General features: G+C 40.0%; 1 protein-coding gene across 2 annotated transcripts in view; it reads left to right on the top strand.

Moving 5' to 3' along the window:
- The window catches only part of LOC124113721 (choline O-acetyltransferase-like), a 121190-nt gene that overhangs the window by 81801 nt on the left and 24128 nt on the right, over nucleotides 1-15261 (top strand). For both annotated transcript variants that reach the window (XM_046474227.2, XM_046474226.2), the window contains 3 exons: nucleotides 7475-7669; nucleotides 7925-8043; nucleotides 8909-8962. In XM_046474227.2, coding sequence (XP_046330183.1) covers nucleotides 7475-7669; nucleotides 7925-8043; nucleotides 8909-8962 — 368 coding nt within the window. The remainder of the gene's footprint in view (nucleotides 1-7474; nucleotides 7670-7924; nucleotides 8044-8908; nucleotides 8963-15261) is intronic.

Genomic DNA, 15261 nt, shown 5'->3' on the forward strand with positions numbered 1-15261 from the left:
AACAATAGTTGAGTGTTTGCATGGTTGGCTGAGTGTCACCCTACAGTTCTCACGTTGTTCGACCTGACCTTCTCACTACACTGGTGACATCAATATTAAAGAACTATGAAGACTTGATAGTAAAAGAAAGTAGATGTCGTAAGGACAATATTATTGATTTGCCCTGAAGACATTGACTTAAAACGGTTTACAGACTCACTGAGTTACAATTAAAAAAGTCCATCGATGCATTTGATGCATTTTTGTATTGGAATCATATATATTTCCTTCATATTTGTCATTTTGTTTATTCGACGACATAAACATCTCGACATAACAGTACCTTTATGAGATCAGTCTTGTATATCACGTAATTATGTGCAGTCTGTATTCTTTTCCATCACTGTACGGTACTAACATTTGTTTTTACGATTCTAGTGAAGCGTGCACACCAGTGAGCGGTACTGTTTGAGTAAAGACAAGCAAACCAGATTGTGATGCATTCCATAATGTCTCCCAGACTATTTCGTATAATACTGATTCTGATTTATTTCTGGTTGCCATTGCGAAATAGACACACATTTCCAAACTGACCCATACATTATCCGAATTGTAATACGTGTATTTAATTCCTTAGTCAAATATGAGATAGTCAGTCGTCCATTCTCCGTGTCTCCATTGTGCGAAAACAAATAGCGTTCCCTTTGGTAGCCAGAGACGTACGGAGATTGGCCGAAAACTGTAAGATTCACCTGCAACTGTTTATGTTGTTGTAAGTTTTAAATGACGTAAATGACAAACGTATGTGATGCAATGTAAATATAGCCCATTCTCGTTATGTAGCTACCGATCTCCTTTCGTCCCCTTAACATCAAAATGGTGAAACTTAGATACATCAGCATCAGAAAATTAAATCAGGATCTATTTCAGAAATAGTGCGTTCCTTCTGAGATTGAGTACATAATTGCGAACATGGCGACGAGGGGCAGTTATAACAGTACTGTTCCCATCATCCCCCAACCTTCTGGTACTCTGCCCAGCTAGAAACCGTGTTTCATTGTTCCCCAAATGAGAGATGCGTTTTAAAATAAATCTGGGAAAGAAATTCTGCAGATAATAACAGCTTCCCCATGCCAATTTCAGCTGAGATTTGACGTCATGAAATACACGCTTGTCTATCATCATCAGCGTAATTACCGTTAACACAGAAACGTGAAACCCCGAGACTTTGTTACGAAGACGTTACGGACAGTGACGACAGTTGATGGGCTTCGGTGCTGGCATTGGGATAATTTCTCCATCGTTATTGATTTCGTCCTGAAATCATTACTATCTCCCTGTCATTTTTATGTGCTGCTACCCTGCAATTTGCTGCCGTGGATGAAATAATAAATCACGTGATGTCAGAGTAATGGATGATTCGGTGCCCGTCGGTCAACACCGTAACTTCGGGAAAGCTGCTACTGCGAGGGAAACAATATTCTCGCACATGATTAATTTTCTGACCGTAATAATGAAAGACTTGAAAGCAGCAGCTCGCCCATGACTTGTTTCGATTCCTCACAAATATTTTCTTTAATAGAACCCTAACTCGCCAATAACAGCCATAATTTTATGTCATTCTTTGATATCGCTGATGTTCGCAAGTACGAACGGTTCACGCAAATGAACGCTTGTTTACCTAACCGCCAGTGAATACGTGCTTCCTGGGCGGTAATTACGCGTGTACTCGCGTCTGTGACATACGTTGTGAACTTTATACTGTACAACTGCGGAGCATAGATACAGTCGCGATGAAATTACGACTATAAAGATGTAAATACTTTAATAAGCATAAAATGTAATTAATTCATTCCATACATTTGTTCATTTAAACAAATAATTGTTTCTTACCATGAAATTATTTGAAAAACAGAAACATACTTCAACTTTTCAAACCAAGAATACTGAGAATCAAAACATTATGACGTAGACTGTTGATATTACCAATATCGTTATTCGTCGTCGCTAGTTGATTGCACAAAGCATATATTGTCAAACATTCTGAACAGATAATACATTTTTAACTGCTTTTTAAAAACCAATATGGATATTTGCGTGGCTGATATAGTTGGTGTATGTGTTAACTTTGACCACTTTATGTCGAGAATCAATACATAGCGTCCACCGACACGCCAGTTATCTTTCTCTGGGAACAGTACACATCAAAATACATTTGGTTCCTAATATCTCAGACGTAATGCAGTAGTATTTACATCATTTCCAATTGCCATAATGAAGAAATCTGTTTACCAGAATCTGTCTAAAGACCTTTAAATTGCCTTATGTGCCGCGGCGTGTCTGTGAATCGACACAAATTGGGCTATAACTGGTTTTAATAGGGTTACGAAAACCCATTGCATGAAAGAAATCATCGAAGCTTTTGATAATTGTATTGTCGGGGACGTAATTTACAGATTTACAGGAAATGCTTGTTTGATTGCCTGAAAACCAATTCTTTGAATTGGTCGCAATCTGGTGCTGAGGAAAATGTGATGTAAAACTTCTATCGGCGCCATGAGAAATATATAGCACGTTAGTGTCCAATGCAACAGTCTGTGCAGCACTTCTGATCTTTTCAAGACACAAATAAAAGAAGTTTAAACACGCTGTATTTTACAACTTCATAAAAAGCTAGAGTCTCATAACATCATAATAGACAATTTGAAAGTTGTGATTGCGAACACGTTTATATTATCAATAACTCCATGATAGATTAAACATCGCGTGTGAATATACTGTCTTGATATCACTAGTCCTCCCCTACATATATATTTTGGATTACTAAATTCATCAGTTATGACATTAGATTCCCAAAAGAGTTTCAATTTAAAAACACCCTGAAGGAGACTTGCTTTAAATGACGTGGATGCTGTTGTTCTATTCTTTATCATCTAATGCGGTCGGGTTGAAACAAGACGCTATGCAGCCTCCAGCACACACTACACAGTGTTGCGTGGCGGGCTCTACTGGTCATTTCTCTATTAGGTCAAGTTGGTTGGTTCTGTGTCACATCTTAGTTTACAAAATCAAAGCTAAAACAGCCCACCTTGAATTAACACCTAGTGTAAATATCATATTTCGTTGTTGCCATGGGGGAACAACCGCCTTGGCTAGAGTATGATATAGACCAGAGAACGTGCCTCATAGCATCGTTATTTAGCGTTATGTCACGTCCTACACAAGGAGCTTAGATGTCACGCGGAAGTGAGCACGAAGTACTGAGATATTTCATATCGACACGATAAGAGTGTCATGCTCACTATTAGACTTAATGTGCATGAAGACATTAAACAACACCCGATTTATTTCCTCTCAATACGCAAATATAAATAGATATAAATGGTAATATGAACACACAAGACATCGTGGAACAAGAGTAGAATGAAGCCTAATTTTACACACGTATGCTAATCATGATCAACTTTGTGTCAACGTAACTGCGTTGATTCAGATTCAAATTCATTTATTTCTGAACTTCATCAACGGTGGTACAAGAGCAACGTGACAAACTGTCCATTAAAAGAATATACATAAACATGTTAGATAGGGACAATACACTTTTGATGAACGGCAAGTTGAATCAAATAAATGTACCAAACAATTCCGATAGGTGTTTCAGATTCTTAATTTTGATGTTGACAAATGCCTAAGAAATGTTTGCTAACTTTGACTTTGAATGGTATTTGATATTAATATAAGTTGATGAAATGCAGCTGGTGAAACATAACGTTCACACATCTCCCCATTCGCTGCAATCCTCCTGTTTTTCTTCGGTGACAAAGTGTCATTTTTTGTCAGGTGTGTCCTAAAAAAATCCATCCGTATAATTGAAAGGTAGGACATTATTGGCAACTCAGACATATATCGTCTAATAAAAAGAATGCATATATACTTGACATCTGATCTCTGTCCGCGTAAATCTCAATCAACGACCTAATGGTTCGCTAATGAAGCTTCTATACACATATTGATGACGTGTATTGGCGTCATCATTGTCAATATGGCGTCTTGTAGGCTTACATGGTGGCCATACACCAGCCTTGATGTCTAACTAGCCTAATCGGATTTGTAATTGTCCACCGGTCTTTGCACAAACCTTATAATTTGGCTTTTAATTGTGTTCGATTGACTATCCTACAATCGACCATTCTAATGAATGAACTCTGTTCCCCTATTCCCCATCGCATCAACCGTCTTCATTATGGGCCGGGAGAGGGGTTATTTGGTATGGCCAGGGCTCACAACAAGGACCTGATTGAGGTACTGGACGGTAAACACTTTGATTGAAGTTATGAAGATCATGTAATCGACAGACTGTATTTGTGGTCACCCAAGGGAGATAATGCGACAAGTCAGGCTTAATCGGAATAATCGAAGTGTGCTGGTGTGTTAGCTTAGGTTGAGATAATTCGTTAATATGGACGTTACTTTCAATATGTAACACACATTGTTTTGAGATATAAATTCTGAAGACATGTGTTCATATTTCTAAGTATTAACTGTCCAAATATACAATGTAGTTGACGAAAAAAGAAGGTTGCACGTTCGTGTGTTCGTTTATGATTATATAAGTTTGTTGATATTGATAAATAAGTATATTTTTTACATTCAATGTGCCAGCGAGTCCCTGACAGCAAGATCCTTAAACATAAACCAGTGTACGTGAAAACATGGTCACTTCTGAAGACAGGTTACTGTCAATTACTTTTAATGAAAGTTCCACTTTATAATTTCTCTCTGGTATGTGAGATTACACCTGATATTCATCCAAAACCTTCCATGACTCTCTGTCAATCCTGCAAAGCTACAACAACATCTTATTAACCCACAAGACCAACGACCCGAAAAACTTGTCAGCGGGCTAGCAGAGACTAGATTAATGGTCAGGAGGCCCTACTTTCTTTTTCCCCAAGTTCAACACAAGAAACTACTTTGGTGTGCTTGGCTGCAGCGCTCTGTCCAAATCGATGGTTTGCCTCATGCCTTGGGCAGACCTGAACCAAGCTCCGACGTATTCCTTTCAGATGAACGCTTGCTTCTTACAAGATTTTGCAAGGTCTTCAGCTGTAAAATTGAGCAAATGTTGGTTTTGAAAAATCAATACACGACTAAGAGGAACTGTTCTGTCCTACGTGGGGGCCGGCGAGGAGGGCGAGAGCTTAACTGTAGTTTCCAGATGTTGTGTTATGGAAAGTTTTTGTTGTTTTCTAATGGTTACATTAAATTTTGAAATCCTACTCTATATGTTCATTTCCTAGGTTTTAGTATTCGTTCATGGCTATGGTTATTAGTTAGTAGTTGCCGTTTTTATATCATTTAACTGGAAGTTTCAAAATGTGGATTTATTTGAATTTCGAAACTACTTCACCCTCAGATTCAATTAGCGGTAATGTAAACTTCATTTTGATTATATTCCATTATGGAAAGCCACATGTTGCATGAAAGGACCAGGAATGAGTGTATTACAGAATACTAAACGACGCCAATTAGAACGATGAGCCCAGATAGACCCTCTCCAAACTCAGTTATCCAATGAATAATTTGATATGGAGATGTTAAGAAAACCGAAAAGTTTAGATTGGATTAACGAATGTTATTGTATTGATTCCTATAGCGGAGCGTATAATTGAAGGAATCTTATGAAAGCAACTTTCCAAACATCATCGTGCATTTGTATTGATTGATGTAGAATATGATTCATGCACTGGGTAAATGCGCTTGTCCGACTGCAAGAAAGTCAAGTAAAGATAGATATTGATGCTCATTTCATTCATGACTTTGATGTCAGTTGCTGTCAGATCAAACTACTCATTATTCAAACAGAAATCGATATTCATGTCGGAGAATATATCTGAAACTACATAGCGTCGTTGACGGAGATAACAGATATCCAATATACGTTTAACAAATCTATTCTTTGAAGTTCGTCATTTTCGTAATGAGAGTCCCAGCGTCTGAAACGGCACACCACCTAAAGGTCACGGTGGATGTAGATTAAGATTGTACATAGATACCAAATGTTCTTGTTTGTATATTATTGCCTGACATTGTCTATGATTGCATATCAAGGTTTACATGTAATATGTACTTTAAACAATTTATGGCAGCAACTTTTACATACTCCAGTAGGTCAGTGTATCGTTAATGTTTCAATATTCATACAGATTATTGAATTAACTTATCAAACTATACAATTAGACAAATTCTCTGTTCAATCTAATGACACCACAAGAGTTGATTAAATTACTGTCGCGGCACATATCAAATTTCACAAATTAGTTTAAAAAACATTCTTGTGAGTCTAAAGGACGCCATAGATGTTAACCATTTAGGCACCTCTACCATTATTTCGAAAAGGACAAGGCTTCTTGGCATATTCAAACAAAATGGCACCATTTGCAGGTTGTAAACTAGGGGTAAGATCGATGTCACAGGCGCGAGCACAGATATACCATACACTTACGTTATCTAATTGTGCTAATGTAACACCGAGCTGTGACAAGTTGAAGTAACGCGACGATTTCTCATTCTTATCCCTGTAAGAAAGTTCATATACTTTGCATCTGAATCCTTTTTGCGAAAAAACCTGATCGGGCGTATAAAGTAAGTGACGATGTTATACTTACATACCCCCAAACACAACGTTTTGTATGGCGGTATGTGAAGGCATAACACTGTCGGTATCAGCTATGTCATATTTGATTAAATGGAGACTATGTTCAGTTTAGGTCCAGACGATGTAGTTAGTACGTACCACGTGTGACATTGAGACATTTGTGTCTGTGTCATTAGCGTAACCAACCGCACACTTGATGTACTAGTCTAGTCCTCCTCCACTACCAGTTCCGCTTTAAAGGACTCAAGAGTTATTTGTTTTGCTACGCCATTAGACCCAAAGACTTTCTCGTAACGTGGAAGTACCAGGGGTATCTCATTACATCCACTCGGACATTTTATAACTACTGCAATTTACTTTTACTAAATTGTGTTCATTCTTGCACACGTACCTAAATACTATTACTACATGGATTTGGATCTGCAGCTAATTGTATTACAGTACGAAAACTTCTTATCTTGTCACTGGAAGATAACATCATTGACAATTGTGGACAAACAGAAAATATGCATCATTTATCAAAGAGATATATTCTATCAACGACACATTATCTATGATGATCACAGAATTCTTGAACTAAAGACGATACTGACAAGGACAAGTGATTTCTAGCTTGTTGTACCTTCTCCATGGATGTCGGTGGCTGTCATTGTTTTGTCACTCATTAAACACATGCCATATATATATAATATAAATGTTAACTTCATTAAATGTGTTTTTGATATGCAGCTTTTTTTTTATTTGATACAGTTCCAAGTTGGGAAATACCACTCAATCAAACCACTTTCAAGACTTGCTTGTGTACATGTTTGAAGAGTATGTATTTCAAACTTGCAGAAACCTCTTCCGAAGTTGCCTGTCCCTCCTCTGCAGTCGACCCTGTACAAATACCTGGGAGTGATGAAGCCTGTTCTTACCCCCCTACAATTTGCCAAAACCAAATACCTCGTGGACGAGTTCCGAAAGCCAGGCGGACAGGGGGAGATGCTACAGGATTGCCTCATGCAAGCCTACCACAACAAAGAAAACTGGGTATATATGTTATGATGTAACATTGTATGATCATCTGCTTACATGTACATAAAAAAGGCAATACGTTGAGAATTAAACTATTACAACGAGTTCAAAGGCTTTTGCATTTCGAATGCAGGGAACTATTAATGGCACTTAGAAGTCATTAAAGATGTGTCTTACAAATAAGTACATTAGAAAAGATGGTGATGCGGTGACATACCAATATTTAACATGGCCCAGAGGCTGTTCTGACTAGACATATTCTACGTCCAGGCTTACGACTGGTGGCTGGATGACATGTACTTGAAGGTCCGTCTTGCCCTTCCTATCAACTCCAACCCGGGCATGGTGTTTCCCCGAAATAAGTTCCATCACCAGAGAGAACAGCTGAGGTGAGATATGTTTTCACTTGTGTTGTTGCACTTGACACATGTAATTGTGTTGTAATTGTGTTGTGATTGTGTTGTAAATGTGTTGCATCTTGGCAGTTCGATGATACCAACCGCTAACCTGTTGCGCACCTCCTGATTTTGTCGGTATTGTCTTAAAATGCACTTAGAGAGTACCATCTTTTTAATGTGTTCTGAGAAGGCGAAAATTGCATTCCAACATTTGAATCAGTTCTTGTTTGTCTAATACTCATATTGCTTTATCTAGTTCCGTATATCAGTAAGACATGTTGTCCCGTGAAGATTCCGGGTTAGAATTGGTCTTCAGCAACCAATGCTTGTCGTGTGAGGCGACTAACAGGATAGGGTGGTCAGGCTCGCTGACTTAGTTGATTCATGCCATTATATCCCAATTGCGTACTAGATCTATGCGCACGATTTAAATCACTGCATTGTCTGGTTCAGGCTCGCCTATTTACAGACTGGAATATTGCTGAGTGCGGCGCATCACATAGTACATCGAGATTGTGTTTCGTTTAACTGGGGATAAGCACCATCATACATATCCACAGTTACCATTGGGCAATGCTCACTTAAACTGCTACGTCATCGTGACGTCAAAAAAAGGCAGTCTGGTTTGCAGTGTATGTATAATAACATGTGAATCGATGACGTGACCCTGTACGTCATTCACATACCGCTCACGTCAGCTGAATAAACCGTCTGTGATAAATAGGTCTAATCCTTCTTTTCTCCCACAACGCACCCTGTATGAGGATAATCTTACCTCTAATATGCACATAACAATTCATGAATCGAAATTTAGGAATCTCATATTTGACGTAAAGTGTTTGTTCTGTATTTTCAGATATGCATCACGATTAGTAAGCGGGATTCTTGACTACAAAATCAAAGTTGATAGGTAAGATACAAATGTTTGTCGTACATTTATATTGGTACTCTAATTCTCCGTCTTTCTTTGTAAACGAGAAGCATTAATTGTCCATGTACAGACATTGTCTTAATGCGAATTCCGTGTATGTCTATAGCCTGTTATATGTTCCTGTGGAGCTAGTGATATGTGTGTGAGCAAATATGTGTGAGTAGAGTGTGCATGTGTTGTGCCAGGCTGTGACCAGCTTTGTATCAGTATGTGAGGGTAGAGTGTGCATGTGTTGTGCAGTGATGGTAATAGCTATGTATCAAGCTATGTATCAAGCTATGTATCTACCAACACATACTTGATATAATACTTGTCACAATCTGGCACAACACATGCACGCTCTACCCCCACATACTTCATATATAACTTGACACAACCCGGCACAAAGCACGCTCTACCCACACATACTTCATATGAAACTTGTCACAACCTGGCACAACACATGCACGCTCTACCCACAAATACTTCATATATAACTTGTCACAACCTGGCACAACACATGCACGCTCTACCCACACATACTTCATATATTACTTGTCACAACCTGGCACAACACATGCACGCTCTACCCACACATACTTGATATATAACTTGTCACAATCTGGCACAACACATGCACGCTCTACCCACACATACTTGATATATAACTTGTCACAACCTGGCACAACACATGCACGCTCTACCCACACATACTTCATATATAACTTGACACAACCCGGCATAAAGCACGCTCTACCCACACATACTTCATATATAACTTGTCACAACCTGGCACAACACATGCACGCTCTACCCACACATACTTGATATACAACCTGGCACAACACATGCACGCTCTACCCACACAATCTAGATATACAACCTGGCACAACACATGCTCGCTCTACCCCCACATACTTGATATATAACTTGTCACAACCTGGCACAACACATGCACACTCTTCCCACACATACTTGATATACAACACAGGCACGCTCTACCCCGACATACTTGATATATAACTTGTCACAACCTGGCACAACACATGCACGCTCTACCCACACATACTTGATATATAACTTGTCACAATCTGGCACAACACATGCACGCTCTACCCATTCATACTTGATATATAACTTGTCACAACCTGGCACAACACATGCACACTCTACCCACACATACGTCATATATAACTTGTCACAATCTGGCACAACACATGCACGCTTTACCCACACATACGTCATATATAACTTGTCACAACCTGGCACAACACATGCACGCTCTACCCACACATACTTGATATATAACTTGTCACAACCTGGCACAACACATGCACGCTCTACCCACACATACTTGATATATAACTTGTCACAACCTGGCACAACACATGCACACTCTACCCACACATACTTCATATATAACTTGACACAACCCGGCATAAAGCACGCTCTACCCACACATACTTCATATATAACTTGTCACAACCTGGCACAACACATGCACGCTCTACCCACACATACTTGATATACAACCTTGCACAACACATGCACGCTCTACCCACACATACTTGATATACAACCTGGCACAACACATGCACGCTCTACCCACACAATCTAGATATACAACCTGGCACAACACATGCTCGCTCTACCCCCACATACTTGATATATAACTTGTCACAACCTGGCACAACACATGCACACTCTTCCCACACATACTTGATATACAACACAGGCACGCTCTACCCCGACATACTTGATATATAACTTGTCACAACCTGGCACAACACATGCACGCTCTACCCACACATACTTGATATATAACTTGTCACAATCTGGCACAACACATGCACGCTCTACCCATTCATACTTGATATATAACTTGTCACAACCTGGCACAACACATGCACACTCTACCCACACATACGTCATATATAACTTGTCACAATCTGGCACAACACATGCACGTTTTACCCACACATACGTCATATATAACTTGTCACAACCTGGCACAACACATGCACGCGCTACCCCAACATACTTGATATACAACCTGGCACAACATATGCACGCTCTACCCACACATACTTCATATATAACTTGTCACAACCTGGCACAACACATGCACGCTCTACCCACAGATACTTGATATATAACTTGTCACAACCTGGCACAACACGTGCACGCGCTACCCCAACATACTTGATATACAACCTGGCACAACACATGCACGCTCTACCCACACATACTTCATATATAACTTGTCACAACCTGGCACAACACATGCACGCTCTACCCACACATACTTGATATATAACTTGTCACAACCTGGCACAACACATGCACACTCTACCCCCACACACTTAGTATATAACTTGTCACAATCTGGCACAACACATGCACGCTCTACCCACACATACTTCATATATAACTTGTCACAACCTGGCACAACACATGCACGCTCTACCCACAGATACTTGATATATAACTTGTCACAACCTGGCACAACACATGCACGCGCTACCCAAACATACTTGATATACAACCTGGCACAACACATGCACGCTCTACCCACACATTCTTGATATATAACTTGTCACAATCTGGCACAACACATGCACACTCTACCCACACATACTTCATATATAACTTGTCACAACCTGGCACAACACAGGCACGCTCTACCCACACATACTTGATATATAACTTGTCACAACCTGGCACAACACATGCACGCTCTACCCCCACACACTTAGTATATAACTTGTCACTATCTGGCACAACACATGCACGCTCTACCCATTCATACTTCATATATAACTTGTCACAACCTGGCACAACACATGCACGCTCTACCCACACATACTTGATATATAACTTGTCACAACCTGGCACAACACATGCACGCTCTACCCCCACACACTTAGTATATAACTTGTCACAATCTGGCACAACACATGCACGCTCTACCCACACATACTTCATATATAACTTGTCACAATCTGGCACAACACATGCACGCTCTACCCACACATACTTGATATATAACTTGTCACAACCTGGCACAACACATGCACGCGCTACCCCAACATACTTGATATACAACCTTGCACAACACATGCACGCTCTACCCACACATACTTGATATATAACTTGTCACAACCTTGCACAACACATGCACGCTCTACCCACACATACTTGATTTATAACTTGTCACAACCTGGCACAACACATGCATACTTGATATACAACACATGCACGCTCTACCCACACATACTTGATATACAACCTGGCACAATCTGGCACAGCACATGCACGCTCTTCCCACACATACGTCATATATAACTTGTCACAACCAGGCACAACACATGCACGTTCTACCCACACATACGTCATATATAACTTGTCACAACCTGGCACAACACATGCACGCTCTACCCACACATACTTCATATATAACTTGTCACAACCTGGCACAACACATGCACGCTCTACCCCCACACACTTAGTATATAACTTGTCACAATCTGGCACAACACATGCAAGCTCTACCCCCACACTTAGTATATAACTTGGCACAACCTGGCACAACACATGCACGCTCTACCCACACATACTTGATATACAACCTTGCACAACACATGCACGCTCTACCCACACATACTTGATATACAACCTGGCACAACCTGCCACAACACATGCACGCTCTACCCACACATACTTGATATACAACCTGGCACAACATATGCACGCTATACCCACACATACTTGATATACAACCTGGCACAACACATGCACGCTCTACCCACACATACTTGATATACAACCTGGCACAACACATGCACCCTCTACCCACACATACTTGATATACAACCTGGCACAACCTGGCACAACACATGCACGCTCTACCAACACATACAAGTTATATATGAAGTATGTGGGGGTAGAGTGTACATGTGTTGTGCCAGGTTGTGACAAATTATATATGGTAGTATGTGTGGGTAGAGCGTGCATGTGTTGTGCCAGGTTGTGACAAGTCATATATCAAGTATGTGTGGATAGAGCGTGCATGTGTTGTGGCAGGTTGTGCCAGGTTGTATATCAAGTATGTGTGGGTAGAGCGTGCATGTGTTGTGGCAGGTTGTGCCAGGTTGTATATCAAGTATGTGTGGGTAGAGCGTGCATGTGTTGTGCCAGGTTGTATATCCAGTATGTTGGGGTAGAGCGTGCTTTGTGCCAGGTTGTGACAAGTTATATATCAAGTATGTGTGGGTAGCGCGTGCATGTGTTGTGCCAGGTTGTGAAAAGTTATATAACAAGTATGTGTGGGTAGAGCGTGCATGTGTTGTGGCAGGTTGTGCCAGGTTGTATATCAAGTATGTGTGGGTAGAGCGTGCATGTGTTGTGCCAGGTTGTATATCAAGTATGTTTGGGTAGAGTGTGCATGTGTTGTGCCAGATTGTGCCAAGTTATATACTAAGTGTGGGGGTAGAGCTTGCATGTGTTGTGCCAGATTGTGACAAGTTATATACTAAGTGTGTGGGGGTAGAGCGTGCATGTGTTGTGCCAGATTGTGACAAGTTATATACTAAGTGTGTGGGGGTAGAGCGTGCATGTGTTGTGCCAGATTGTGACAAGTTATATACTAAGTGTGGGGGTAGAGCTTGCATGTGTTGTGCCAGATTGTGACAAGTTATATACTAAGTGTGTGGGGGTAGAGCGTGCATGTGTTGTGCCAGATTGTGACAAGTTATATACTAAGTGTGTGGGGGTAGAGCGTGCATGTGTTGTGCCAGGTTGTGACAAGTTATATATGAAGTATGTGGGGGTAGGGCGTGCCTGTGTTGTGCCAGATTGTGACAAGTTATATACTAAGTGTGTGGGGTAGGGTTGACATGAGTTGTGCATAGTTGGGGCCAGTTACAAGTTTCTATCAAGCGTATCAGGGTAGGGATGCCATTTTGGGAGAAAATAAAAAGCTTTGCCGCAAATTCCATGAACGTCAAGCTAGTTTACTGTTTGTTCATAACGTAATTTTCACATTAATGGTTTGAATATTGTTCAATGTATCCTACCAGGTAACATCTCTATATATATTCAGGGATCCTCTTCCAAATTTAGGCATTTGTTGTTGCGTGCTTCTCTATGAAAATGTCATGGACCTTGTCTCATTCGCTTCCGTCTAATTTGAGCCACATATGTAGATTGCATGAGTTTTGATGTTTAGTTTCTGGCGATCAAGCGTTTTTCAGAGAAACTATTTTATTAGAATAATAAAACAGTTCCTTCAGATTTTGCTGTACGTCAAAGATTTCCGCGGTCGAATCTGTCTCAGAAAACGGACATAAATACAAAGCCTACGTTTTTTGTTTGGTGTGGATTTATTCAATAAACAACCCCGCTATCTCCGGCTATAAGGTGAGTTAATTTAATTAAAACAGAAGAGAATCAGCGGTGAATATCTTGTCAAGCTACTGACATCCGACCTTCTGAAATAAAACACAGCGGCGCCTTTGATCTCCATATAATCATCATTAATTGGAATAAGGCCGTTTTTAATTAAATCACGATTCTATGAAATATACATAAATCTCTAACAAGATGTTCAACCGTCTTATCATCGTGGATAATGGTTCATTGCCGATTCGGCGGACACTCATTTCCATAACTTGGTATGCGCAGCTAGTGGTCAGCACTGACCATGGTCATCACTGATGTGTTGGTCATCTCAACTATAATATTACCCCCATGCCTTCAGCGCCATGGCCATATACTGAGACATCGACAATAATGATACATTAGCTTTCTAGCAGCATATATACTACGCTTGATATATTTCTCATCGCAGAGGCGTTGTTAAACACAGGCATACAGTGTAAGTGTGAATAGTAGCTTTCCAAATATGCCATTAAATATTCTATAGTAAGTGCCTTTTCAAAGACAAATGGTACCAATCTTCGCCAAGACATTTTACTACTCGACATTACTTGCGCCCCTGCATTCTAGAGCATTGATCATGGCGGCAGCAAATGCGACAATTTCGTGATATGTTTGTTTTTTATATTAAATTCAATTCAAATATTGTCACTGATTCATATGGCTCATGCGATTAAAATTGTAAATGAGCAAAGTATATAGAGCACTTGGAATTTAATTAAACAAAATTCATAATTAAAGACATAATATATCTATATGTTCCCGAAATATGCTATTAAAATGCATAGTGTGTTATCATGTAAAACGTACAAGCGGGAACCGAATCAGGAAAAACGCAACATTAGTACACTTGCAATATCACG

The sequence above is a fragment of the Haliotis rufescens genome, unplaced genomic scaffold (genome assembly GCF_023055435.1).
Source record: "Haliotis rufescens isolate VD_foot unplaced genomic scaffold, xgHalRufe1.0.p SCAF_11, whole genome shotgun sequence".
In the NCBI taxonomy this organism is placed as follows: Eukaryota; Metazoa; Mollusca; class Gastropoda; order Lepetellida; family Haliotidae; genus Haliotis; species Haliotis rufescens.